The 24746-nt window shown below is 45.8% G+C and overlaps 1 protein-coding gene across 1 annotated transcript; it reads right to left on the bottom strand.

Moving 5' to 3' along the window:
* Positions 1-248: 248 nt before the first annotated feature.
* On the bottom strand, positions 249-21687 carry CPA4 (carboxypeptidase A4). The gene is made up of 11 exons (XM_008512808.2): positions 21536-21687; positions 16554-16635; positions 15957-16091; positions 14759-14857; positions 11986-12087; positions 10616-10720; positions 9759-9869; positions 8522-8612; positions 6675-6874; positions 5445-5529; positions 249-1591 (listed from the first exon to the last, which is right to left on the bottom strand). The coding sequence occupies exons 1-11, from the start codon at positions 21601-21603 to the stop codon at positions 1404-1406; spliced, it is 1266 nt and encodes a 421-aa protein (XP_008511030.1). The 5' UTR covers positions 21604-21687; the 3' UTR covers positions 249-1403.
* Positions 21688-24746: the final 3059 nt, after the last annotated feature.

Below are 24746 nucleotides of genomic sequence, written 5' to 3'. Positions count from 1 at the left end.
AACACGGACACTGAGAATATCAAGCTGCTGGAAAACTAAGCTGAAAAACGAAGAACTAGACCCAGGACCAGAGCACAGTCACCAAGGTAACACTGCCCTGGAGACCCCTGGGCCTAACGGAGAAGACCTTTCTACATGTCATGCAAAACAGACGGGGATTAAAATTGACTTTTGACATTACAAAGAGCTGCATATTCAAAACCATGTCTTGGTTCCCTTCAGGTGAAGAATAGAGATGATCATGAGACTCATATTGAATATTTATTGACTTATGAGCACACACCAGATGCTGCACAAATCCTAGGCAGAAGGATAAGATTTACAGACATGTTTGAAAAAAGAGAAAAAGAAAGGCAGATGGTGCATGCTGAGGAGGAATGAAACAAGAGGAGCCTGACTGATGAATCCTTGGTCCACCTTGGTACTCATGGTCCAAGTTGCAAAATAAAAGAAGGTGACTTTAAAGACCAAAAAAAAAAAAAAAACCAACCCAGGAGAATGAAACACAGGGTACAGCAGAGCACAGACAGGAATGTGCCTGGGCAATGACATTATCCAGGCTGGAGGAGTGATTTAGGACCTGCAGGGCGAGGGCGAGATCTTTGAAGTAAGTTCAAAAGGCAAAGTGGAGGCGAGCCCATTAGGACAGATGGGGATAATTTAGCCATCCTGCTATTAGATCACCACGTCATCCAGGGTTTCTGGGTGAGCAGTACCTACAGCGACACAGATGTCCTCTGGGATCCCAGTTACACTGAACAATACCGAGAAGAACGTGATCACAACTGTCGTATCTGGGAATTTTTGGCCCAGTGATGGGAGGTGATCCTCTACTGTGCATTCAGACCCAAAACAAACAGGAACGGAAAAAAAGGGGATGACCTATACTGATGACTCTACAGGATTTAAAAAACATATTTAAGAAGGAATGAGATCAATTAAAGGAAATTCTGTGTTATCTTTGAGACCGATCTAAAAGATAAGCCTTGTCTCCCAGAGTGCCTCCCTCTGGACTCCACCAGAGCAAGGTCACTGGCTGGCTAGATTGGATGCAGCTAGAGAGCCATCTTAGGTGTCCTTTAGCTCTAAAAATGAGGTAGACACATGCTACCCAGTAAGGGTGATCCCAAATGTGGCCTGCCCAACCAGCTGTGCAAAAGGAAAGTATACAAAAGGCTTAGTGAAACAGCAGGACCAGAATGAAGCAGGACAGAAGCGCTTCTCTCAGGTGCACCACACGAATGCATGAACTTCAGGGAGGGTGGCTGGAGAGGGGCTGCCCTGTGTTGGCTATAAAGCCAGAGGGCTCTGACTTACATGGGAAGGAACGAGCTCCCTTAATATGGCCTCAGTGTGTGTGCACAGACGGGATAAATAAATGTAGACAAAGTGGGTTTCCACCCCTAGTAGAGGTGGTCCCGCACATGCTCCATGATGGTCTTCAGCCCCAGCCAAGTCTCCTCTGCAGTAGGGATGATCTGGTTGGCTGGCAGGAGGAAGCCATAGTGCCCAGTATCTCTCAACTCAAAAGTGAATGCATACTTGATGCCATTATCATACGCCCAGTCAGTACTGCTCCCGCTAGCTGGATCTGTAAGTCAGAAGAGAAAACACCTTTGAAGCCCAGTTCCTTTCAGGATTAGATGGGAAAGAGCCAGAGCTCTGCCTGCCTGTGGGTTCCTTAGGGATCCAGAATTCTTTCTGAAAGTCATCAGGCCTACAATACACAAACATTGGCCTGATCCATATGTCTCAGGCTCTCCTGCACCATGAGGGTCTTCACCGGTCTCAAATCAAGAGATTTTAAATCCTCATTCCCACCTTGTCACTAACTCACTGTTTAGACTCCTGCAAGTCACTCAAGACCAATCTTTACAGAGATAGAGTGTAGGCAGCCTCTGAGACATCCCAATGATCTTTGTCTCCTGGGATTCATGTCCTTGTGTGGTGCCCCCCTACAGGAATAGGGCTGACCTGACCTGTGTAATAGAAGACTGCAGAAATAAAGGTGTGTGACCTTCAAGGATAAGTCATAAAAGATACTGTGGCTTCTGCCTTGCTCTCTCTTGGATTACTTGCTCTGGGGAAAGACAGCTGTCATGACTTAAGGACACTCAAGTAGCCCTACAAAGAGGTCCACATGGTGAAGAACTGAGGCCTCCTGCCAATAAGCACTTGCCAAGCACCTGAGTGAGCCACCTTAAAAGCAGATCCCCCAGCCCAGTCCAGCCTTTAGATGACTGTAGCCCTGGAAGATATCCTGACTGCAACCTCATGAGAGACCCTGAGCCAGAGCCACCCAGCTAAGATGCTCCTAGATTCCTGACCCACAGAAACAGTGTAAGAAAATGAATGTTTCTTGTTTTAAGCTGCTAAATTTTAGGATAACATTTTACACAGCAAGAGATAACTGATACGCAGAGAGAAACAGTTTCAGCCTTTGGGACCGTGCTTTGCCAAAAGGCTGGGAAAAGGCAAGAAGCCTGTTTTCCTGCTTCTTCCAAGTCAAACTCTACTAGAGTAGAAATTGGCTTAAAGTGCAAAGTGTACATAATATTGAATAACAAAGTGATGTCAATAGCAGCTATCATTTATTGAATATCTACCCTGAGCCAGTCATTATACTAGAAACTTTACATTTATGATCTCAGTTAGTCTTTAAAAACCCAAGTAGGTATTATCGTTTTACAGATGAGGAAATCCAGGCTCAGAATGGGTCATTTATCTAAGGAACTATAAAATGGCAGAGCTAGAATTTAAACTTAGGTTCATCTAATGAGAAAGCCCATGCTTTCTTCAACCTACTTCCAGTCCATTTGGTATACGACATGTCTATTAAATGAAAATATGGGTCGTTTTGTTTTTCCATTGTTCCTGAAGGTTGTTTCTCATGACACCACTTGTGATTTTTCTAGATATGCTGCTTCCACTGAGATTACACACTCCCTGGGCATATGGAATAGTCTCTCCTATAGTCTCTGAAATCTTTGTGTGGTTCCCATAGCCTTTCTCCACCCTGAGAAAATGCTGACTGAAAAACAGACAACGCTACCAGAAGTTTCTCGAGGTTATTTATGTGGCCAGCTCAAGTATTTCAGAACATATTTAAAATTCAGGAAGGAGGCAAGAAGGCCTCTGCTGAGCAGTCAAAGTGATCAAGTTCAAGGACCTCACTTTATCTGGGTCCCTGCTCAAAAAGCCTATCTACTCTTATTTATTTATTTATTTTTCAAACACAAATGGGAACATACTGTTATGTTCTGCACCCTGTATTTTTCAATTAACATTTGAAGCCTATTGCCTATTAGCACATATAGATCCATCTCATTCATTTAAGTGCTGCAAACTGTTTCATTGTATGAATGTACCAAATGTGTTTTTATCCAGCACTCTCCTGGCGGACATTTAGGTGCTTACCAGTCTTTTGTGACTGTAAACAATACTGTCATGAACACTCTTCATACTCAGGAGCTATCCCTGAGCCAAACAAGCCCAAAGAACTTGTTTCAAGCCCTTAGTAGATCAGAATCAGTGAGGAGGAGGGGAAAGGCTGCTAGAGGCAGCCGGCCTGCAAGCTGTACTGACCCAAGGAAGGAGACATGAGAACTCTAAAAAGCAGACACAAGAAGTAAAGAAGCCAAACAGGCTGGGGCTGTTGAGCACAGGGATCAAAGAGTCCAATGTGGCACAGTAGACTTTCAGGGTATAACTACTGACATTCCGAAGGCCACTCAGTCATGAAGAAAGGAGCTTAAATCTCTTCTACATGCTCCATTTAAGAAGGCAGGAAAGTGAGAAATCCATTTTAGAATGATTGTCATCTAAAATGGTCATCTAAGAGAAGGCCCAGCACTTGAAGGGATAAACGTTAACTATGACGTAGCACATGTCATAACCCACAGAGTTAGAGTGTTATTATACAAAAATCCATTATATTTTTGGAAAGCAAGGAGGGCAGTGAAGCCTATTAAAAACACAGAAGATGGGCTCTTGAAAGAGGTAGGAAATTTTATGTCTCCTGGACAACCCTCCAGAGAGCCTTCCTCCGCTCCTGTTGGAGGAATCTGATGAGTATCCCTTGCTTTTGGCACTGCTTATGCTGGGGAGAAGAATGTGTTTTATGTGGGAAGACAAGGCCATCCTTTAAACTGGTGTTTGACCCAAAATCCAGGACCCTGGTGATGCACAAAGATCTTCTGCGAGGTCCTCCTCAGAGGGCTCCTACCAAGCCTCTTTAACTCTCCTTGGCCCCAGACTCAGTTCTGACTAATGAAGCAGAGGGTGGAGAAACTCTTCTGATGTGTTTGTTCTCTGAGGAGTTCCCATTTAACCACACTACTAATAATAAACCATGAATAATTAATGGATTCTTGCTGCAATTAGCAACACAAACAGCAACATCCTGCTAACTACTTTATGCAGCACATGGCATATGAAACACAGACAAGGGTACTGAGATCAGGGTACAAAGGAGGATGCAAGATGTGGGATGGAGACTCTTCCCAGAAGAGGAAGGCTGAAGGGAGCAGCTAGCTGAGGGCAAAGCAGGTGAGATGGGAAAGTCAGTTGCAGGGTGGAAGAGGAAGAAATATCAGAGGTTCGCAGGGGCTCTGAGGGTGGACCAACTGTTGGAAAACTATTTACAGAGGAGGCCCTAGAAGAGAAAAGAAGGGTACGAGATATGAAGAGGTCAGAACTGTGCTTCCCACGTTTGTATTGACATTTATTTCCCATCTGCACCGAGGGTCGTAGAGAATGATCATATTCTTCGGTATGATCTTTAAATTTAAAGATGAGACTCACAGAATAAGGGAACTAGAAAGATCTCAGCAGGAATAGAGTGAATTGCTTAGGTGAAACACTTCAGTGAGAAACCAAAACAAAAGTAGTTCCTCAAAATGAGGTTGAGGTTGTGGTAATGAGCCTCAAGATTATCTCCAGGTTTGGGGTTTTGGTTTGTTTTTGGTTTTTTTGGCTTGATGCTTACCGCTGTTGGGAGGATCCCCTAACCCAGCTCCTGGCCTTGCTCCAACACTTGTTCATTTCTGATAAGGACTCTCCTCCACCCCCACTACCACCACTTCAATCTACCAATCCAAAGGTGGATTTCCTTTGAAAACGGAATGACAGACTGGAGGAATTTTTGATAGACTATATCAAGAGCGTTAATGGAAGATAAGGATCACAGACTCCACCACACCAACAGGACTTAACTCATCATGGGCACATGATAGATAGCATGATAGTGGTGATGACGTTGATGAAGATGACTGCCTGAAACAACTACTATCACACAAAGCTTGACATAAACTCAGTCTATTACTAACAACAAAAACAATCAGACTACAGCATAGGAAGCCCAACATGCAGCTCTTCTCCTGCTCCGCTCCAAGTTCCCTCTCAAAGCACTCTCTAAATAACCAATAAACACAGTGAGTACTTACAGACAGTGGTGCAGATAGGACCCACTTGGTACTTAGTGCCCGACAGGGAGGCCAGAGCTTTGGCTGCACACCTTGCCACCTCGTCCTAGGAAGGGGAATCAGCGGAGTGAGAAAAAAACGGATGCTGCAGCCTGACCTTCCTCAGCTGTTCTGTACTGCAATGATTTGGAAGATTCTCCACCCCTCCTTCAATTTTCTCTTCCGGTCTCTTCTTCTTTCCCATCCAACCAGATCCAAGGCCTGACTATAATCTAAGAGAAATGTCATGGTTCCTCCAATTCCTTCCCCCACGACGTCCCTACTTCTTTACTTCCAGTCTGGGGAAGGGGGTAAAGAAAGAGGTGGAAGAAGATGGAGAAGCACTCTGAAAGTGTGTGTATTATATACTCAGATTGGAGGAGCTGTATTCAAGCTCTCCAAAGATCCGAGGGCTGCTCACCAACCCATCAGGACTCTGGTAAAGGCACCATCATCTTCACCTCTCCTGAAGAAAGGATATGTCATGTTCATAAACATGAGGGAAGGTCAAGTACATTCAAGAGAAAACCTTCTAAGAGTTGGGTGTTCCCAGAGTGGAGCTGGAGACAGGTCCACTATGTATGAATGTGCCCTGTGCAGACTGCCTGCTTGAGACCAGAATCTAGTCCACACCTAGCCATGAGCCCTGCATCTGCTGGGAGGTTTATGGGCTAGCTGTGGCCCTGGGCAGAGGGGCACATTCAGGCAGACCAGCACAGAGGGAGAGGCCTATAGCCCCCCTGTAGATGCCAGCCCTGCTCCAATCTGTCCACCCTCAGTGCCTGTTCACGTCCTGGGGTGAGTGACTGTATGTGACACAGAGCATCCCTAGGCTATGCCCTACACCCTACTTAACCTCTACCTTAACCAGAGTGAGGAGCACCTCCCCCTTGCCCACCACCATGGCACCCACAGTTGTTAGCAAGGAGTGGGTCTGCAGTACGTTTTGGTCCGAAAAACAAGTGAGAAGGAAAGGCAAGGGTCAGGTGAGGTTCTTGGAACTCACCATAAACAAAGAAATAAGGGGCACCACTTCTTCCTGTCCCCAGGAGGCCTGATGGCACTTCCCAAAGGGCAGGGAGAAAAGCCTGGGCCCTTAATGAAACAAGCCCAGGCTCCTGGACTTTCCCTACAAAGCTATAGAACAACCGCCATGCCAGCACCTGAGGGTAAAGCAGGCCCAGGGCTGGGTGGAAGACAGCCCACACTCACCAGCTCCTCAGCATCTGGGGCCTTGTTGACTGTGTACCCATACGGATACATCAGCAGCTGTGAGTAGCTGTGCAGGTCGATGAAGCACTTGAAATTCCCGTGTTGTTGGATGAAATCTACCACAGATTTCACCTCCACTTCCGAATTGGCATGGGGTCCATGGTACACTTCAGAGCAAGGATTGTTACTGGTTCCCGCTCCTATAGGGGGCAGCCCAAGCAGAAACATTAACCCATAGGCCAAGAAAACAGAAATGCAGGACACTCGACCCTGAGGAGGGGCAGAAGGTACTGACAATGGGCAGGCCACTGCTAGATGTCCCCCAGAACCTGGTCCTCGGGTGTATATATTGCAGGGAGGGCGTGGAAGTGGGAGGTCAGGCTGTTGGCTCCGCCACAGCTGAGGAGGAAAACTGGTAGGACTCCTTTAAACAGACAGAGTTGACCTTCTATTGTATCACCAACTGTTGTCATAAATAATTAATACCATACTTGACAATGAGTTGTAATTAATAAGTATTCTAGATAATTACGATGAGTACCAATTAATAATGAAAATGACTCCATTTATTCTGGTGTCAACTCATGCTCTTGGTTCAGATCTTAATGGCCAAGCACTGCCAGAAATAATCTATTGTTGTGGCTAAAATCTCTTGATTATTTGACAGGTATTTAGAAATATTGCCTTCTGTATTACTTCACAATATAGCTCCCTGAGGTATCTGGTGTGTGTGTGAAACCACCCCAGTTGTGGAAATACCTGACTTAATTTTGATGCCCTCAGTTCCATGTTTGTATCAGCTCCTTTCCCACAGTCACATTATTTTTCCCCCAACGGTTTGTGGGGTAGTTCTATGCAAGTAAAAGAAGTACATCAAAAATGAAATGTCAGTACAGCTGTGGAATAATGACAGAGAACTATTCAGATTTGGATTGGCAAGGTGAGTTTAGACCCTAACTCTGCTTTTTCTCCCCAAAGCCCCCCAGTACATAGTTGTATATTTTAGTTGTGGGTCCTTCTAGTTGTGGCATGTGGGACGCTGCCTCAGCATGGCCTGATGAGCGGTGCCATGTCCACACCCAGGATTCAAACCAGCAAAACCCTGGGCTGCCAAAGCGGAGCACAGGAACTTAACCTCTCGGCCACAGGGCCAGCCCCAGATCCTAACACTTAACCATATGCTCTTGAGATTGTGTCTGAGCTTCAATTGTCTCATTTCAGTTAACAAAATTCACTCACTAGGCCAGAAGAATAAATAAGATAATACATGGGAAAGTACCCGGCACACGGCTGGCACTATCGTGGGGATGATTTCCATGTAGCTAGAACTCAGCTTTAAATAGCTGGAACTCAGAACCCAGTGCTCCTGCTTCTCATTCTCCTTCCGTGATATCAAAGGGCTGAGGTTCATATTCACACATCTCAGGGTAAACTGCTGGAGTTTGATCCTCACAACACGATCTCGTCTCGCAGGGTAACAGGACGGATAGCTCTCTTCTGAGTTGCCACCAGGGGCCCTTTCACCCACCCAGTCACTCGCCCCAGAGACACTGGAGTAGCCAGGGTGTAAAGAAAAGCTGTGGATTTGTATACCTGAGACTAGAATGGTTTTTAAAATATTAGTGATCTCTCAGGAAGACAGGACCTGCAGAGTCATTCTCTTCCAAAATTTAAAAAAAAAAAAATCTTTTAATGAGACACAGAGAGTGTAAAGGATTCAGCCAGGTCTTTCAGGGAATTAGCAATGGAGCCAGCCTGGAGAGCAGCTCCCTCACTGCCAGCTCTGAGCCCTACGGACCAGGTTACCCAGGGGTAGCAGGATTTGAAAACCATCTTCCCCAACCTACCTGCAAAACTAGAGTTCCAATTTCTATTTGGATCAGCACCAATGCAGGGGCTTCTAGAATTTAGGGATCGTGTCTTCCTCCAAAGTCGGTTCTGAAAAATCCACCAAGGAAGGAACAAGCATCCAGAGATGGGTCATGGCACAGGAGAAGCGAAGGTTTTCTTTGGGGGCCCAAAAGGGAGATGGGCACCACGGATGGGGCAAGCTGCTTGCGACTCTGCCTAGAGGATCATCGGGGCTCCAGTCCTCACTGACTGAGCAGCCTCCTCTCATCCCCCAGAGAGAGGAGGCTTAGCCCTTCTGGCTCTGAGAGAGGGACTCCTCAAAATGCCCAGATGAGAACTTTATAATGCAAGAACCAGACTGATGTCACCTGAACCCACTGAATAATTTTTGGCTCTGGTCTAAAGTGGGACAAACAAGCATTATGCGGCTGCATGTTCACTGATGTGATAGGAAGCGCACAGCAATGATTTTATTCTCGCCTAAAAGATTAACCTGAATCCAATCAAACCTCTAGATCTTACCACCAGTGAATAGGAAATACGAAGGATAAGGGAACAAATTAAATGGCACACAACCAAGAAGCCATCATCCAAATTCAGAATGTGAGACATTCTGTAGGACAATTACTTGGTTTCTCCAAGAAACGTATGACATTTTAAAAAGAGATGGGGGTAGGGGGAGCAAATGTTGTAGAATAAAAAAGCCTGCAGAGCAAGAACAACCAAGTGTAAGTGCAGAATTTAAGCGGATCCTGATTTCGACAAATTGACGCAAATGACGTTTTAAAGATAACTGGGGGTATTAGACAATACTAAAGAACTTCCATTAATTATTTAAAGGTGATAGCGGTGTATTGTTTTTTTCTTTAATTATCATCAGGTAGAGATGCATACTAAAGAAGTTTGGGATGAAATAATTTGATGTCTGGGATTTGCTTTAATATATGTCAGGAAAAAATGTGTGGGAGGAAAAGAAATAAAAAGAAGATTGGTAAAGTGTTGATAATTGTTCAAGATCCATGATCGGGAGTTCATTAGACTATTCTCTCTAAGAAAAAATATTCCCTGGTGATTCTCAGCTCAGAGAATGACTGGAAAATGAGACCCCAAGGAAACTTATGACATGCACATTTGGGGAAGTTTTCTCCAAGGTCATACAACTATTTAGTGGCCAAGCGAGGAATTCAACAAACAAGTCTTAACTCCAAGCCCCACCCACTTGGTATTACTCACTTTAGTTTGTGTGTACACATATCCATCAGGATTGGCCACAGGCAACAAGAAAATATCCATTTTCTCCAAGATGGAGGTGATGGCTGGATCCTTCCCGTAATCGGATACAATCTAAGCAGAGACAACGAGTTTATCAACTCTGCCATCGCAGGCCGAGTTGCTAGGTCTAAGCCCATGTCTCTTCCCCAGAGGCCCAGCTCCTAGAACAGCAGCCACCGTCTACAGCCTCCCTGCCAGCCTCATAGACACTGCTCTCTGCAACCTCTCAGAGCACTTCCAAACCTGGGGGAACATGGCTGCATGATGTCAGCAACTGCAATGAATCCTGGGCTGCCTGGTTTATTCATTCCTTCCAGGAGTGGAGCAGGGGAGGCAGACCCACACATCATAACAGTTATTAGGAATCTGAGCCCCCAAGCTAAGGGTGAAAAAGATGGATCCTCCACACACACCACCCCTCCTCTCCCAGGGCTGGCTTAAAGCAGACTTTCCAGAGGGACATGGAGACACCATGAGGTCCCTGAGGGCCTGGGGGGCTTGGAAGGGGCTGAAGGTAAACTCATCTGAGTTTTGCTGATGAGAAGGCTCTGCTCCCTCTCTGTGAGGCTGACTATGGGTCAGTGTTTCAGGGCCACCTCTGCAGCTCGTTAGTTTGCTCACTGCCATGAATGCACTTTGTCATTTAGCCACAGTGGCTTGACCGAGAGGCTCAGACCTTTTGCTTCTCTGATCTGAAAAGGACCCCAGCCTCCTATGTCCACACAGAGCACCTTCCCACCTCATCCCACGGCCTCATGGGACGCAGCAGGGGCACCTCAGGCCCACTAGAATTCTCAGTTAATACCAGGCGACATGACCTTCCTTGCGGTCCAGATCGCTGTAGCCTGTGAGATCCACTCCCGGGAATGGATGCCTGCATTCAGCCAAACGGCTGGCCGCCGCCTGCCTTCTGCAGTGCCGAACTGTGGAAGGAAAAAGAGGCCAGAATGTGACCCTACTGCCCATGTCTCTGCTCCCCTCGCGTCTCCCCAGCTCACCCCTATTCATTTAATCCATTTAAGATAATTCAGAGACCAAATGTTCCTGAGGGCACCATCTATTTATCTGGTTTATCCGTGACCAGGGAGCTTAATTGGTTGGCTGGCGGGGCCCAGCGGCAGCCTGGGCAGCTACAGCCGCTCCAAGGTTGGAAGTAAATGGGAAGGGGAAACAATTGCTATTGGGAATTATAATGCCAGCGTGATTAGAGATAATATTATGTCTCTTGAAAGACCTCAAATAGTATCCCAATAGAGAGACACAAGAGTGCACGAACCCAGTCTGTTCTAGTTGATGCAATAAATGAATCCAGTTTTAAAATGAGGAATGGGGCTCACTAGAGCCCTTTATAATTGGCATTAAACGAATTCTGGCTCCTGCCTTTTAGTGTGGGGCCTCCTTGGGTCAGAGCTTGGTGCTAAGAAGCCAGGGTCGCCATCAGATTGGCAAATAATCTAAATTTATGTAGATTATTCTAGAACAGCCAGCTCAGGGCAGTTTAACCGCTGGCAATTTAACCAGTGCTGTAAGTCTGGGCTCTGCAGGGCTTAGAGGAGGCTGAGGGCTTGACAAGTTCCTAGCACCATCAGTTGTTCCATGGCTCATATCTCCACATTCTTTTTTATTCATTCGGCTGGATTACTTATGTAATTTATGTCACTGCCGTGAATTCCCTACTGCCTTTGCCAATACAGACCTGAATCTGTTAGAAATATCTGGAAATTAGACTTTCTGCAGCCAAGGATTACAGGCTGGGCTTAAAATTACATCAGCCCTAAAATTAGCTTCTTAGATTGCTTTTCCAATAAGTACCCCTAGAAGCAGAATAGAATTCGTAGGCCTATCCCAGTTTGTCTTGCTTTTTACAGGAGGTGGGAATGAAGGCAAAAGACTGTGCCCCACTTAAGAGTTTTCTGGAATACTAACCACCTCCTCACCATCCTGCCTTTCAGTCAAAACTTGGAATGGAATGTGCTCCTTCTAACTCCCCCCATCTTAGGCAAAAGAGGGGGACTCTCCATCAGACCAAATTCAAACCCGGGAGGATGTCTCCCCACCTCACTCTCCTCGCTGAAGTCAAGGACGTCCTAAAAAGCTGCCTCCTTGAGAGGTGTGAGGGTGGGGTCCTGGACACGAGGAACCAGGAGTCTGAGTCCAGGCAGGCCCTTTGAAGAGCATGGGGCCTCACCTTCAGCACATACATGGACCGGTTTTCAAACGAATGCCCAATCTTCAGCCTGTGTGCCAAGTCAGGAAACTCTCCGGCAATGTTGTCCATCTCATGGTAAATCTGAAGAGTGAAAAAGCGAACCCAGGGGCATTTTTTAAATTTGTTCACCTCTGGATGGGTATCTGTGAACTTTATCTTGTTGATCTTAATGATTTCTTCCAGCTCCCTAACCTTGGGATTGACAATATTATCGGCATGGAATGCTTATGCTGGAGGAACTAAGAGTGTGTTTCTAAAAATTTCATGTTTTATTTGTCCACAAAACTAGAGTCCATTAAACTAAAGTAGTTTAATGCTCCAACAGTGTGGCCCTGTGCACCATATCCCATTCAACCACCATTCTTGAAAGCATTGCTCCCCAAACTTTTTTGATCACTTTCTCCATGAGTAGAAAAAAGAAAAAAAATTTAGCAGGCATCATGTATATATACACTATCACACAAATATATTATGTACATTATTAAACAAAATATAGAAATAAAAATGGTTACGTTAATGATAAATATTAAACATATGTAGAAATATAAACAGAAGTCGTAAGAGTGTCTTCCTCCATCCCAGGGGACCATCTTGCTTACACCCTGCACTGTAGGCGCCCCACTTGGGAGATGATTCCTCTAAAGGCTTTTAGAGAACAAGTGAAGAGCTGTAAAATCGTGGCTACAAAAGCTTCCATTTGCTTTCAGTTAAAAAAAAAAAAAAAGTTTGACTTAAATAGATTTCATCCATCTTAGTTCCTCAAACTTTATGAGGGTCAAAAGAAGGAAATAAATTTATATTTACACCTTAAAATTGAAAGGAGGAGCTTTACGGAGGAGGAAAATGTGAAATCAATATAGAATAAAATCAAGCTTAAAGGGTTTATCAGACTTGGAGTCAATACGGCCGATTGAGCAGAAGCAAGAAACCACCCCCAGATAAAATACAATGAAGATGATTCACAACCAAGTTTAAAAGCCAAAAAAGGGGAAATTGCAGGTGTCAGAAATAAAGAGGGAACTAGCTGGCAGAGTGGAGGGCAGAGGATAAAGCCCCAGGACCGGATACCGGCTGCCTGAGGTGCTGAGGATCTACAGCAAACCAGGAGTAGGAGTAGAGAGCACAAGACCCAGAGGAGGGCAAGAATCCGGAACCTGAGAGACGGGAATCAGCAATTCCAGCCACATAAAGGGGCCTGGAAACTCTACCCTCAGACCCTAGAAAGTGGAGCAAAAGCTGGAAGCCTGCCCTGAGCCATGAGGAAAAAGAGAGTCACCTAGGAAAAGTTCAAACACCAAGCTGTGTCCAGATGGGGGTGGGAGGGTCCAGATTCACACTGCTCATCAGGACAACACTCACCAGAGAAACTAACAGAAATAACAGCAACCACAACAACACACACAAAGGTCTGAAACTAGAAGTCCTAACAGAGACAAACAGGAAATTCCCACTAGAGACCTAAGAAGGCCTCAGTGGTTGTAGGATATGAGCTCTTAAAAGCCGTTTTTAGAAAGAACTGAATATGATCAAGCCAGGAAGGAACACTAATTCACAGCAAAGTCCACGCAGGGGACAAGAGATAGCTGTAAACCACATGACAGTGGCACCTAGAGCCAGAGAACAGAAGCGAGTCGATGAGGAAGTGAGGCTCCTACAGCACGCAGGTGAGGGGATGGAGTTTCCGTGGGGGCTTCGGTGACATTTGCAACTGGTTAGCTCAGCTACAGAGTGCCCCGTGTTAGTGAGGCTAACGTCATGGGTTTGATCCCTGTGGGGGCCCTGAGCTCTGCTTTCGTCCATGGCCCTGAACTGAAATCCTAACAATCCAGCTGTTTTGCAGATGTATTCATTGGTCACAAGAGGGATCAAGGGGCAGTGTGGTTGGAAGTGTACACAATAAAGCTACTGACAATCACGGGAGAGAAGTGGAAATAGCTGGTCAACCTTTGAAATAATCCCTCATCCAGAAGAAAAACAACTCAAAGTATATGCCTCGTGAAAAGCATGTCAGGAACACAATCTCTGGATCTAAAGAACAACATGTACTCAGGTATAGGAAAGAGAATACCAATTTAGATTTGGGGTGTGTGCCTGAGCTAGCAGAGAGTTTCCAGACTAATGAAGAAGACATTGTGGGACATATGAGAACTGCGTGGCACATGATGTTGTTCCATTCTATAGTTCCTCTTGATTCCTCAAGTTCCAATATCATATGAAATTATTCTGCTCCAAGTTTTTCATTTGCAGCGTTGGCTTACTTTGAAAGTCAGTCATCTGTATAATGTGGTTTCTAACTAAATACAGCACCAAAATGCATTATGGAAAAAATATACTTTATAAGTAGTCATGATAAATGAGTGGAAATACTTAGTTAACCTTGGAAATAACCACTGTTTACTTGCCTGGAATATGTAACATTTTAATCTGGGTGAATAAAATACAGGGATTATGGTGGGGTATAAGAAGGTTGAATTACAAGGACTGGAAATGATTGCAATTATTTCACGGTTTCCTTTAAGGGACTGCTTAAGAAAAGAAGGATCACGTGAGACAAAACGTTTAGTTTGCATTTCACTATGCTCTAGGGGCTGGTGGGAGTTAAACAACCCAAGAATTAGAAGTGTGCACACACATTTTACCCCTCAGTGAAGGGATATTGTGCCAAGGACTAACACCTCCTGGAAGTAAGGAAAGCGGTTACCAAACCCAGGAGGCCGACAACCTTGACCTTGACATGCTCTGAAACACTTACAGCTTCCAGGGAGTGGTATGCTCCATAGTTGAAGTTATTATTGCTCCGTTCTTGCCCTTCATTGTGTTGCATTTCTTCATCTTCCTTATCTAAAAGGGCCTAAAACAGACGTGACAACATTGTGAAGTGATCCACTGGAGATAGAGGGCATGCTATTTCCACCATATCTTGACACGGGCTGGCCAAGATGGCAGCACGATGGGCACACTTATCAAGCAGCACAAATGGCAAGGTGTAAAAGGGGGTAAGATTTCTTCCCCATATCTATAAAATCTTATTTCTTGGCACCCAGCATACATCACCCCATTCAAAACCTACTTACTCCCTGGAAAAAACATATGTGCTATTTGGTTATTCTATACTATGAATTCTCTAGACATCAGCCCGCATCTGGTATCCAGTGCCTCTGAAATACACAGCTTGGGAAACCATTCAGAAACAAAGAAATTCTTATAACCACTCATACTTTGAAGGTTCCTGGCAGATGTCTGTGACATGTGAGGATGATTAATAAGCTCACAGCTGCTCACGCCATCAGGAAACTCCCGGGCCAAATCACCAATTAGTCCATAACCCACCTCGGTAAAGGAGAGAACACGAGCCAGACACTGTCCTGCTGTTCAGATACAGGACGTGAGGCTGGTGTTTGGCTTGGGTGATGATGTTCCCTCTGCTGGGGGCTGTTGGTGACATTCTCCCGTTCTCAAAGGATGCTTTTTATGACTGGTCCCCAGCACCCTCCACCTCCCTGCCCAGTCCGTTCTTCCCTCCAGACTTCAAATAAGAAAAAGGAAAGAGACTTAATATTTGTGGGGCATCTATGACGTACCAAGCAGTTAGACATTTTACATACATTTAGTCATTTACCCTTCTCAATAAATCTTATGAAACAGGTACCACTATTACATTTTACCAATGAAGAAACAGAGGTTCAAGAGGTTAATAGCTTCTCCAAAGTCACAGAGCTAGTAGTTAGCAAAATCAGGATTTGGATCCAGATCTGTCTGGTTCCCTAATCTATGGATGCCCTTTCCGCTACAACATGTTCCTCTAACAGGTCACTGCTCTTCACTTCCATATACCTCAGTGTCTTCATCTGTAAAATGGAGAAGGATAAGACCAGAACTTGCAAATGTCTCAGGTCCCCTCTGGCTACTTGGTCCTATGCAAGACCAGTGAGGGGCCTTGGCCTACCCACCTGCAGATCTGCAATTGTCACTGAGTACTGTAAGGCCTGGGACTTCAGGAAGGATTTGACTGGCTGCAAACTGACAGATGGGACCAGGACATCCACGGGATGACTGAAGGCAGAGGGAGATTTCCAGACATCGAGCTGAAGAGAACAGAAATAAAACCAGGTTAAAGGACAGCTCAGGTAAAAGGCACAAAGAACTCATTCTTCAGAACCACTGCCAAAAGCCAGGGTGATCCCTAGGGGCTGGGATCTGCTCAAGGGCAAATTTTGCCCATTTAACAACTGTACCTGAAAAAAAAAAAAAAAACAATTGTATCTGGTGAGGCTGGCCCAGCAGGCAATACCTCGCAAAGTCCAAGAAGTATTAAGTCAATGGCAGACAGAAACACGGAGTCCAGGGCTGAGGCCTGCCATCTCCCAGGACAGTGCTGCTGTTATCCACAGCACTTCTCCCCCATCAACCCTCCCAATCATATAAAGGCATGTGGACTGATACATGGTTAGACACAGAAACTCTTCAGGAATAATAATGCTGGTGGTGTAAGAATCTTCTCCCACCAAAGTCAGAGCTACCCAAGGGGACAAAGAAGGACCAGGTACCTTAAAGTTGTCTGAATTCAACAGCTGACTTAATTTGCTGATCTCATCTCCACCTCTGACGTTAATCCTAAAAACCTGGTCCCTAGAGAAAAAAAATTCAAAGGATAATGGTGAGCTTTCAGCTGGCAAATAAACCCTCAGCCTACTATCCCAGACATAACTGGGCTGAACGAGAGGAAATGGTCTAGTCTTTGGTTATAATGTATAGCCATTAAAAATAAGGCTACATGGCAACTATGAAAAAGCGCTTATGGTATAACTTTAAGGGAAATATTAAGTGAAAGAGCAGGACACAAAATTGTATGTATGCCATGATTACAAGTATGGAAAAAGCAGATGCATTGGAAGAAAAACAGACAACGGAAATACAGCAAATGCTGACAATGCTTATGTTCGGGTCGTGGGATTATGGATGACTTACTTTTTTTTCCTCTTGTATCTGTTTTCTGTAATGTGGTCATATTACTTTATAATGAAAAACATATATATTTTGCAGAAAGGAATGTTCCTTAGTTACACGCAAAGCTAACTCATGACATAAAGGAGCACTTCTTCACTGTCAGGGGCTAGGACTAAAACTCTGGCCGAATATGCTGGAAAGAGTTGGAAAATAGAACAGACCTTCCATCCTTGGAGGGTTAGCTATTTTCCTCTTAGCAAAAAAGGGAGGGTCTGGGTGCCCTGTCAATCCTTTCCGGTTCCAGAACCCTGTACAAATGCAAACTGCAATCCAGACCAGGGTGCTGGGGCTGCACTTGGGATTCAGTCCTCCCAGGGGGCCCCGAGAGGGCCCAGAAGGGAGCCGGCCATCCTGAGCCCCCTTTGTTGTCTGTTCTGCATTTGTTTCATATACACCATTTAGTTGGAAGCGGCTGCGGCAGGGGTAGAGGCCCCCGAAGTCCTGTGTGTGGGTGGGAGAAGGCTGAGCCTGAAAAGCTGCCTTTGTGCTCTCAGCCGGCTCAGGGAGCCAGGGGAGCCATTAGGCCGTTGCTAGGTGACGGCCCAAATGAATCTGCACTCGAGGCTGTCACATGCGTCATCCCTTTGACACAATGAATGTGAGAAGAGCTGCTGGAGAGGGCTGTGGGCTGAAGGACCTGTTGACAGAGAAAATGGTTCTGTCACAGGGAGCTAAACGTGCAGCCTCACGTGGCAGATCAGCATCTCATCAGAAAACCGGCTCAATCCGGATGGACGCTCAGGGTTTAACTTTGTTCTGGGAGCTTCTGGAGGATCTGTGGAGGTCTAGCCTGGCCCCAAGGAGGCCAGGGTCACTGCAGAGTTGCTTCCATTGCAGGTGGCAGCTCTGAAGGAAATGCCAGTGACCAAGGCTCCCTTTCTCCCAACTCTTCCGTCTCCGCGGCGTTGGGGAAGGTGGGCTGCTAACTGCATCCCACGGGAGCTGCTGAGGCCGTAGTGGAGAAGCCGCCAACTGGGCAGGTCTCAGTCTGAATCCAACGGGCTTGCTAGGAGTTAGACGGCAGCCCTGGGAAGACGGACAGTCAAATCACCATTTCCCTGACCCTGGGCAGGGAGCCTCACAAAAAAGGGGCAGGTTAAAAACAGAAGAGAAATCCTTACTCCTGGCTGATGACCAGGGCCCATCTGCCAAACTCATGCTCTGTCACAACCCATCCTCAACACTCCAGAACAAGGGATGTCTTAAAAATGGGTGTTCTAGAAAGCACGGACATCTCTATTGGCAAAATTAGGTATTTGTAAAATACAGTACTGATTAGGGCAATCACAAAAAAGGAGGGGAGGGAGAAGGAACAGGAAGAGAAAAAAGCGGAACATAGGAATAAGGAGCTCTTAAGAGTCTGAAAATCATGTTACACATTCACCCAGAGCATGTGTTTTACTTTTCCCAAAGTGGTAACTTCACAACCAAACTTCCATACTCCTGGGCACAGTGCACAATAATGGAACACAGTGTATCTAACCGGCCCTGATGATGATTAAACCCACAGCCCACCTCATCACGCCTTAACAAGCCCAGCTACAGAGGTTAAAGACACATCTGTAGTGTGCAGAGAGACAGGGTGGAAGGGCTGGTAAAGAGCGGGGCCCTTCCCCATCTCTCTCTCCTACACCTTCTTGGCTCCAGCCTCACTGAAATCCTAAATTCACCATGTACTTTGCCCGTCTGTGCCTTTGCACATGCTGTTCCTTCTACCTGGACATCCAGCCCTTTTCCTTATCTGCCTGGCAATCTCCCACCCAGGCTTTAGGACCAACTCCCACCACCCACAAGGTTTTCCCTAACCAGAGGAGGCAAAGTTAGAAACAATCTTCAGATGGTGCTAAAAATTAGGGGTGAGGGGGCTGTCTAACATTATTGTCATGAACATAAGTCCATCAATACCTGGAAGCAGAGAGAACGTAAGTGGGTGCCAGGTGAAGGGCAGCCTTCTTCTTGCCCTTGTTGTCCTTGTTTCTACTTGGAAAATGCCTTCTGCAGGCCCTGAGAGTGTGAGTGGCTGAACACAACCTATCTCCACCATCCGGAAATCTGTTCAAAGGCTTTAAGCTCTTCCTGAAGATGGAAGATTGGCCTGGGAGGGGGGATATGGTGGGATTTGCAGGCTGCCATGTTAACCCTCCTACTCAGCACAGTTGTTCTTACAGCTCTTCCTAACTCTGGCCCTCTCCAATACCCAGGGCTGTCCAGCTGCTGTGAACGCAACGATTGTGATCCTCTCTCACTCACTCCCACGCTTGTCCCACGTTCTAGACAGTCAACAGTCACCTTGGTGCTGAGCTTCTATCCCTCCCACTTTGGCCATGTGGGCAGCCAGGTGGCCTGTTCTTTGTGCCTATCTCACCTGCCTTTCCACTCAGGCTTAGCAACTACCATGAGTACTGGGAGATGGTTTCACAGACTCTTAAATGCCTGCCAGCTACTGCTGAGGCTACAACCAGTTCTGCAACTACTTCCTGTCCTCTGCCTGCCCCACACCTCTAGGCATCCTGGCCACTGTCCCATCCTTAAGATGACTAAAGACCAGAGCAGAAGACACCAGCAGAGTGAGACAGGGGAAGTAGATGACTTGGGTGGGAGGAACGGAGACTGAGGTGGGGAGGGGAGGGACGATCATCACCTTCATCTCCATCAGCCCTGTATCGCCTCCAAGCCAACTTGTCTCCTAGCTTCCTGGCCATTTGAATGCTCAAAGGCCAGCTTCCCCTTACTCTACCTGTTCACCAAGATGGATGTTTGGGACGTGTCTATGTACCCCAGAAAGGAGTCCACCACCTTTGCTGGGTTCCCTACTACGGGGTAAGAACAAATTTGGTGATGAGGATGACACTACTGGTTAAAACCATCTGCAGTTAGCTCAGGCACACACCCCTTTCTGTGCCAGCCCCTGAGACAAGCACTCCAGGGTCCATCCCAGCTGTCTCAACCCAGGTGTCCACTGCGTTGTAAGAGAAGTCTGTACTCCGAGAAATAAAGATTTTTCAGCCATGTGAATAGCTGCAGTGGGAGCCTGACAGCTCCATGCGTCAGCCCACACGGCAGTGAGCATAGTTATTACACACCTACTGCTGAGCTGCCTGTGGCAACATCTCCTTCCCAGGCCACCTGCTACACTGAACCCCCCTGAGCTATTTGGCAGTAGAGACCAGGTGTGAACAGAAGCCATCACCATAAAAATTACTCAATCTCATATAAGTAATTACCTCAATAAACAACTCCAAAGTCCCTTTAGCCAGGTAGTATAAGAGAGAGTAAACTAACAGATATAGATAGATCAGGGAGATACAGGATTCTATCTGGAGATTAACTTGTGTTATAGCAAAAGGGATGGGTGTTGTAGCCAGAGTTCCAGCTCCCCTGCTTACCAGCTAAGTGGCCTTGAGCAACTTCTTTAACCTTTCCAAGGCTGAGTTTCTTCATGTTTAAATTGAGGAAAATAACACCCCTGCCTGGCAGAGTTGTTGTGTGCTCCAAAAGATAATGCACATGAAAGCGCTTTGCAAGTAGCAAAGTATTATGCAATAATGAGTTATTAGAATTCAACCTTCTAGCAGGGTACCATGGCATCCTTTCATCTCTCCCACCTCCCAAATGTCCTTTCCTTTGCAAACCTCAAAGCATTCAGTGTGGAGGGGGTTGAGCATGTGCGCACGCAAGCACGCGCGCGCGCACACGCACACACACACACACACACACACACACAGAGTTTACAGGTGTGTCCTTGCATGTCAATTTTCATAGCTGTAGCTAGGCAAGACCTATCAAATCTCCATGTCCTAGACGGTGACGAGAAAGCACCAGCTCAACTAAGCCTTCACCGTTAACAGAGAGGTGAAACCAGAAAGCCTAAGACTCAGGTTTTCCCTTAAGCATGGCAGAAATTAGAAAGAATTTCTGGTCATTCTTGGTAATTCACAATATAGGAATAAGAAAGTAGGCAGTGCCTGGAACTGACCCTACAAATAAGAACTAGGAAGAAAAAGTATTGGCAGGAGATTAGGGAGCTGGGGAGGGACTGTGGAGACCATTTAGTCCTGATTCCACAGGTAAAACTAGCCCAAGAAAGAAGTAACTGATCCAGGGGCCAGGCAGGTGGTGCAGCAGTTAAGTTCGCACGTTTCACTTCTCCGCAGCCTGGGGTTCACCGGTTCGGATCCCCGGTGCAGACATGGGACTGCTTGGCAAAAGCCATGCTGCGGTAGGGGTCCTACGTATAAAGTAGAGGAAGATGGGCATGGATGTTAGCTCAGGGCCAGGCTTCCTCAGCAAAAAGAGGAGGACTGGCAGTAGTTAGCTCAGGGCTAATCTTCCTTGAGGGGAAAAAAAAAAACAGAAGTAACTGGTCCAAGATGACATGGGCAGAGCTGGCACAGGAGCTGGGTATTCTTTCCCAGGGCCATATGGGTTGAGGTATAATCAGTCACTCATTTCCAGATTCATTTGGAGCCCATATCTCTGAACTAACCAAGTAAAAATAATAATAAGTCCAAAAGGAACTTACCCAAAAAACTTTTCTCGGCCACAGATGCTGGGCCCAATCAGGGCCCCAAAGAACAGTATCCACTTCATGTCCCAAGGGTCTCAGCCACAGAGCAGCTGAGTCAAGCTGTATTTATAAGGACTCTGAGGTAGACTCATGTCCTCAAAAATGCTAATGTGATTCCCAAGCACCCTTGCAACTCTGACGCTACGTCAGGCGTGCGCCTACCCATGCCTCTTCCATTCCTTTTGAGTGATAAAGGCCAAGCCTCTTGACTTACAAGATCAGAACTTGCTCCTCAGGCTGGAAAAGTCTGTGCCAAGGGTGCCACATTGCTCATCGCTTGGTATTTAAATAGTGTTTTTTGAGTAAATAGGAAAGTCCCAGGACAGGAGAAGCCAGATTAGAAACATGGGATGGAGTTAGCTGTAGATTAAAGAAAAGTGAAGACCATCAAAGGAACCACAAGCCAGCTCCAAGACCACACGCTTAACAAGCCTCATCAGAGAATTTCACCAGAGCAGGTCATCATGATGAAAGTTTGTGGCCTCTGTTTTGAATTTGACACCCAATTCCTATGATCCCACTAAGAAAGTAGACATATATGAGGTAAATGGTATAGGAAGATTGTGTTGGTCTGAATAAATTACCAGTTTTCCTTGGGGTCTGAGCTAAAGGGAAGGCTTAATGATATTATTAGTAATAATACTTTCTTATATTTGCTAGACTCTGAGTCTGGTATCTTTTCCACTAAGTCACAGCAGAGTAAATGGAAGACACTCATGACCTCCACAACTTCTTCAGGGACTTTGAGGCCTTGAGTCTGTCTTGGGAGCCCCATATCCACAAGCCTCCCGCATCCCGCTGTCCTATGGTCTACCTTCTTTCTGCACTTGCTCAAGGGGAGTGGATACAACCAAGAGGCATGGTTGGGTGTGTCAAAGAAAAATTATCCTGACACTTGTTAAAACCATAAGGAAGACTTTATTCAAAATTATTGCAATAGGGGTCATGCAACAGGAGAGAGTACATAATTGTGTTCAACTCTGACTACAGTAAAGACAGAAGAGTGAGGGGTCAGTAGATGGAAAATTGCTAAGAGGAGACATCAAGAGTAGGGGGACAGCCAGCCCATGGCACAGCAGTTAAGTTCGCACGTTCTGATTTGGCAGCCCAGGGTTCACCGGCTCACATCCCAGGTGTGGACCTAGTACTGCTTGTCAGGCCATGCTGTGGTAGGTGTCCCACATACAAAGTAGAAGAAAACGGGCACAGATGTGAGCTCAGGGCCAGTCTTCCTCAGCAAAAAGAGGAGGATTGGTGGCAGATGTTAGCTCAGGGCTAATCTTCCTCAAGAAAAAAAAAGAGTAGGGGGATTCTTGCTTAACTAGCCTAACAGGATTCTTGCTAAAGGCAGGCCAAAGATGTACACATAAAAAGTGGAGGATGAGGAACTTGATCAGATGTCAAGAATTGGGGGATGACTTAGCAGAATTCTCTGCTAAGACTGATTTAGGGCCAAAAGACAAGCCCTAGTCAAAAAGAAGACTCAGAGAGCCTGTCTAAGGTTTGGTCAAGGAAAGTCTTTGTCAGGAGTTGTGGAGCCAGTGGCCTCTATCAGAGCTCTTTCATCCTTCCAACACTGAAACTGAACTCCTGTGCCCACTCCGGTCCATCACAAAGGTTGGGCTCTACTTCACCAAAATAGATTTCAGCTCTGAAATTAGTAACAAGAGAAGCTGAGACTGGAATCTGCAAGCAATGTGAACTAAAGAATCAAATACCCAGAATTCTAGACAAGCTGGAATTCACTTCCCATCTTTTTCTCCCAGGGAAATCCATCAACAAAATCTAAGTCCTTCTTGGAAGTGAATGTCTAAAGAGAAATTATATGGAATCTGAGACCCAGACTGGATGGGGCAGCCAGCAGGAAGGCATGTCGCTGGTTTGGGTCCCCACCAATGTTTATAATGCAGCATACCAGAAATGGAAAAGCAGAAGCCAACAATGGAACCAAAGGATACAGCACCTAGCACAATGCTTGGCACAACGCAGTGGCTTAATTAGTATTTATTGAATAAACTATCTCAAAAGTCCACTTCCATCTCTTAAATGCTATTCTATTAAGGTGAAGGAGCTGACACATGCCACAACATGGATGAACCTTGAAAACATCATGCTAAGTAAAATAAGTCAGTCACAAAAGGACAAGTACTATTTGATTCCATTTGTACGTGGCACCTAGAACAGGCAAATGCATAGAGACAGAAAGCAGCATAGAGGCTACCAGGGGCTGGATTGAAGGAGTATGGGGAGTTATTGCTTAATGGGTACAGAGCTTCAGTTTGGGATGAAGAAAAAGTTCTGGAGATGGATGGTGGTGATGATTGCACAGCACTGTGAAAGTACTTAAAGCCACTGAATTATACACTTAAAAATAGTTAAAATGGGGGCCTGCCCTGTGGCCGAGTGGTTAAGTTTGCGCACTCTGCTTTGGCGGCCCAGGATTTCACCAGTTCAGATCCTAGGCAAGGACATGGCACTGCTCACCAGACCACGCTGAGGCAGCATCCCACACAGCGGAGCCAGAAGGATCTATGACTAGAAGACACACCTATGTATTGGGGGGCTTTGGAGAGAAGAAGGAAAAAAAGAAAAAAGAAGATTGGCAACAGATGTTAGCTCAGGTGCCCATCTTAAAAAAAAAAAAAGTTAAGGGGCCAGCCCAGTGGCCCAGCAGTTAAGTTTGCACGTTCCGCTTCGGCAGCCCGGGGTTTGCCAGTTCGGATCCCGGGTGCGGACATGGCACCGCTCAGAAGGCCATGCTGTGGTAGGCATCCCACATATAAAGTAGAGGAAGATGATCACGGATGTTAGCTCTGGGCCAGTCTTCCTCAGCAAAAAGAGGAGGATTGGCAGCAGATGTTAGCTCAGGGCTAATCTTCCTCCAAAAACATAAAATAAAATAAAAAATAAATAAAATTTTTAAAAAGTTAAAACGTTAAATTCTATGATATGTGTATTTTACTATAATTTTAAAAAATAAATTTTAAAGAATGTTGGGAGCATTTTGCTCAGGATGGATTTAAAAAACGATGAAGGGGTACACCTCAGTGGCTTGCCGTTTTTAGGGCAGCACAAATTGAAGACATAATGCTCCTAGATCAAAATTCGAAAAAGTAATAATCACAACCCAACTGTGCTTCAAACAAAATAGCTTTTAATGGTATTT

Source organism: Equus przewalskii, chromosome 4 (assembly GCF_037783145.1).
Source record: "Equus przewalskii isolate Varuska chromosome 4, EquPr2, whole genome shotgun sequence".
NCBI lineage: Eukaryota > Metazoa > Chordata > Mammalia > Perissodactyla > Equidae > Equus > Equus przewalskii.
Note: the sequence above shows the minus strand (reverse complement) of the source record. Positions and strands in the feature narration are given on the sequence as shown.

Excerpts from the sequence above, each read along its gene's own strand:
- CPA4 (XM_008512808.2), bottom strand. The coding sequence starts at position 21,603 with ATGAAGTGGATACTGTTCTTTGGGGCCCTGATTGGGCCCAGCATCTGT. Across the intron at positions 16,092-16,553 it reads TGAATTCAGACAACTTTAAG|CTCGATGTCTGGAAATCTCC; the intron begins GTACCTGGTCCT and ends TGTTCTCTTCAG. Across the intron at positions 12,088-14,758 it reads CATACCACTCCCTGGAAGCT|ATTTACCATGAGATGGACAA; the intron begins GTAAGTGTTTCA and ends TTCACTCTTCAG.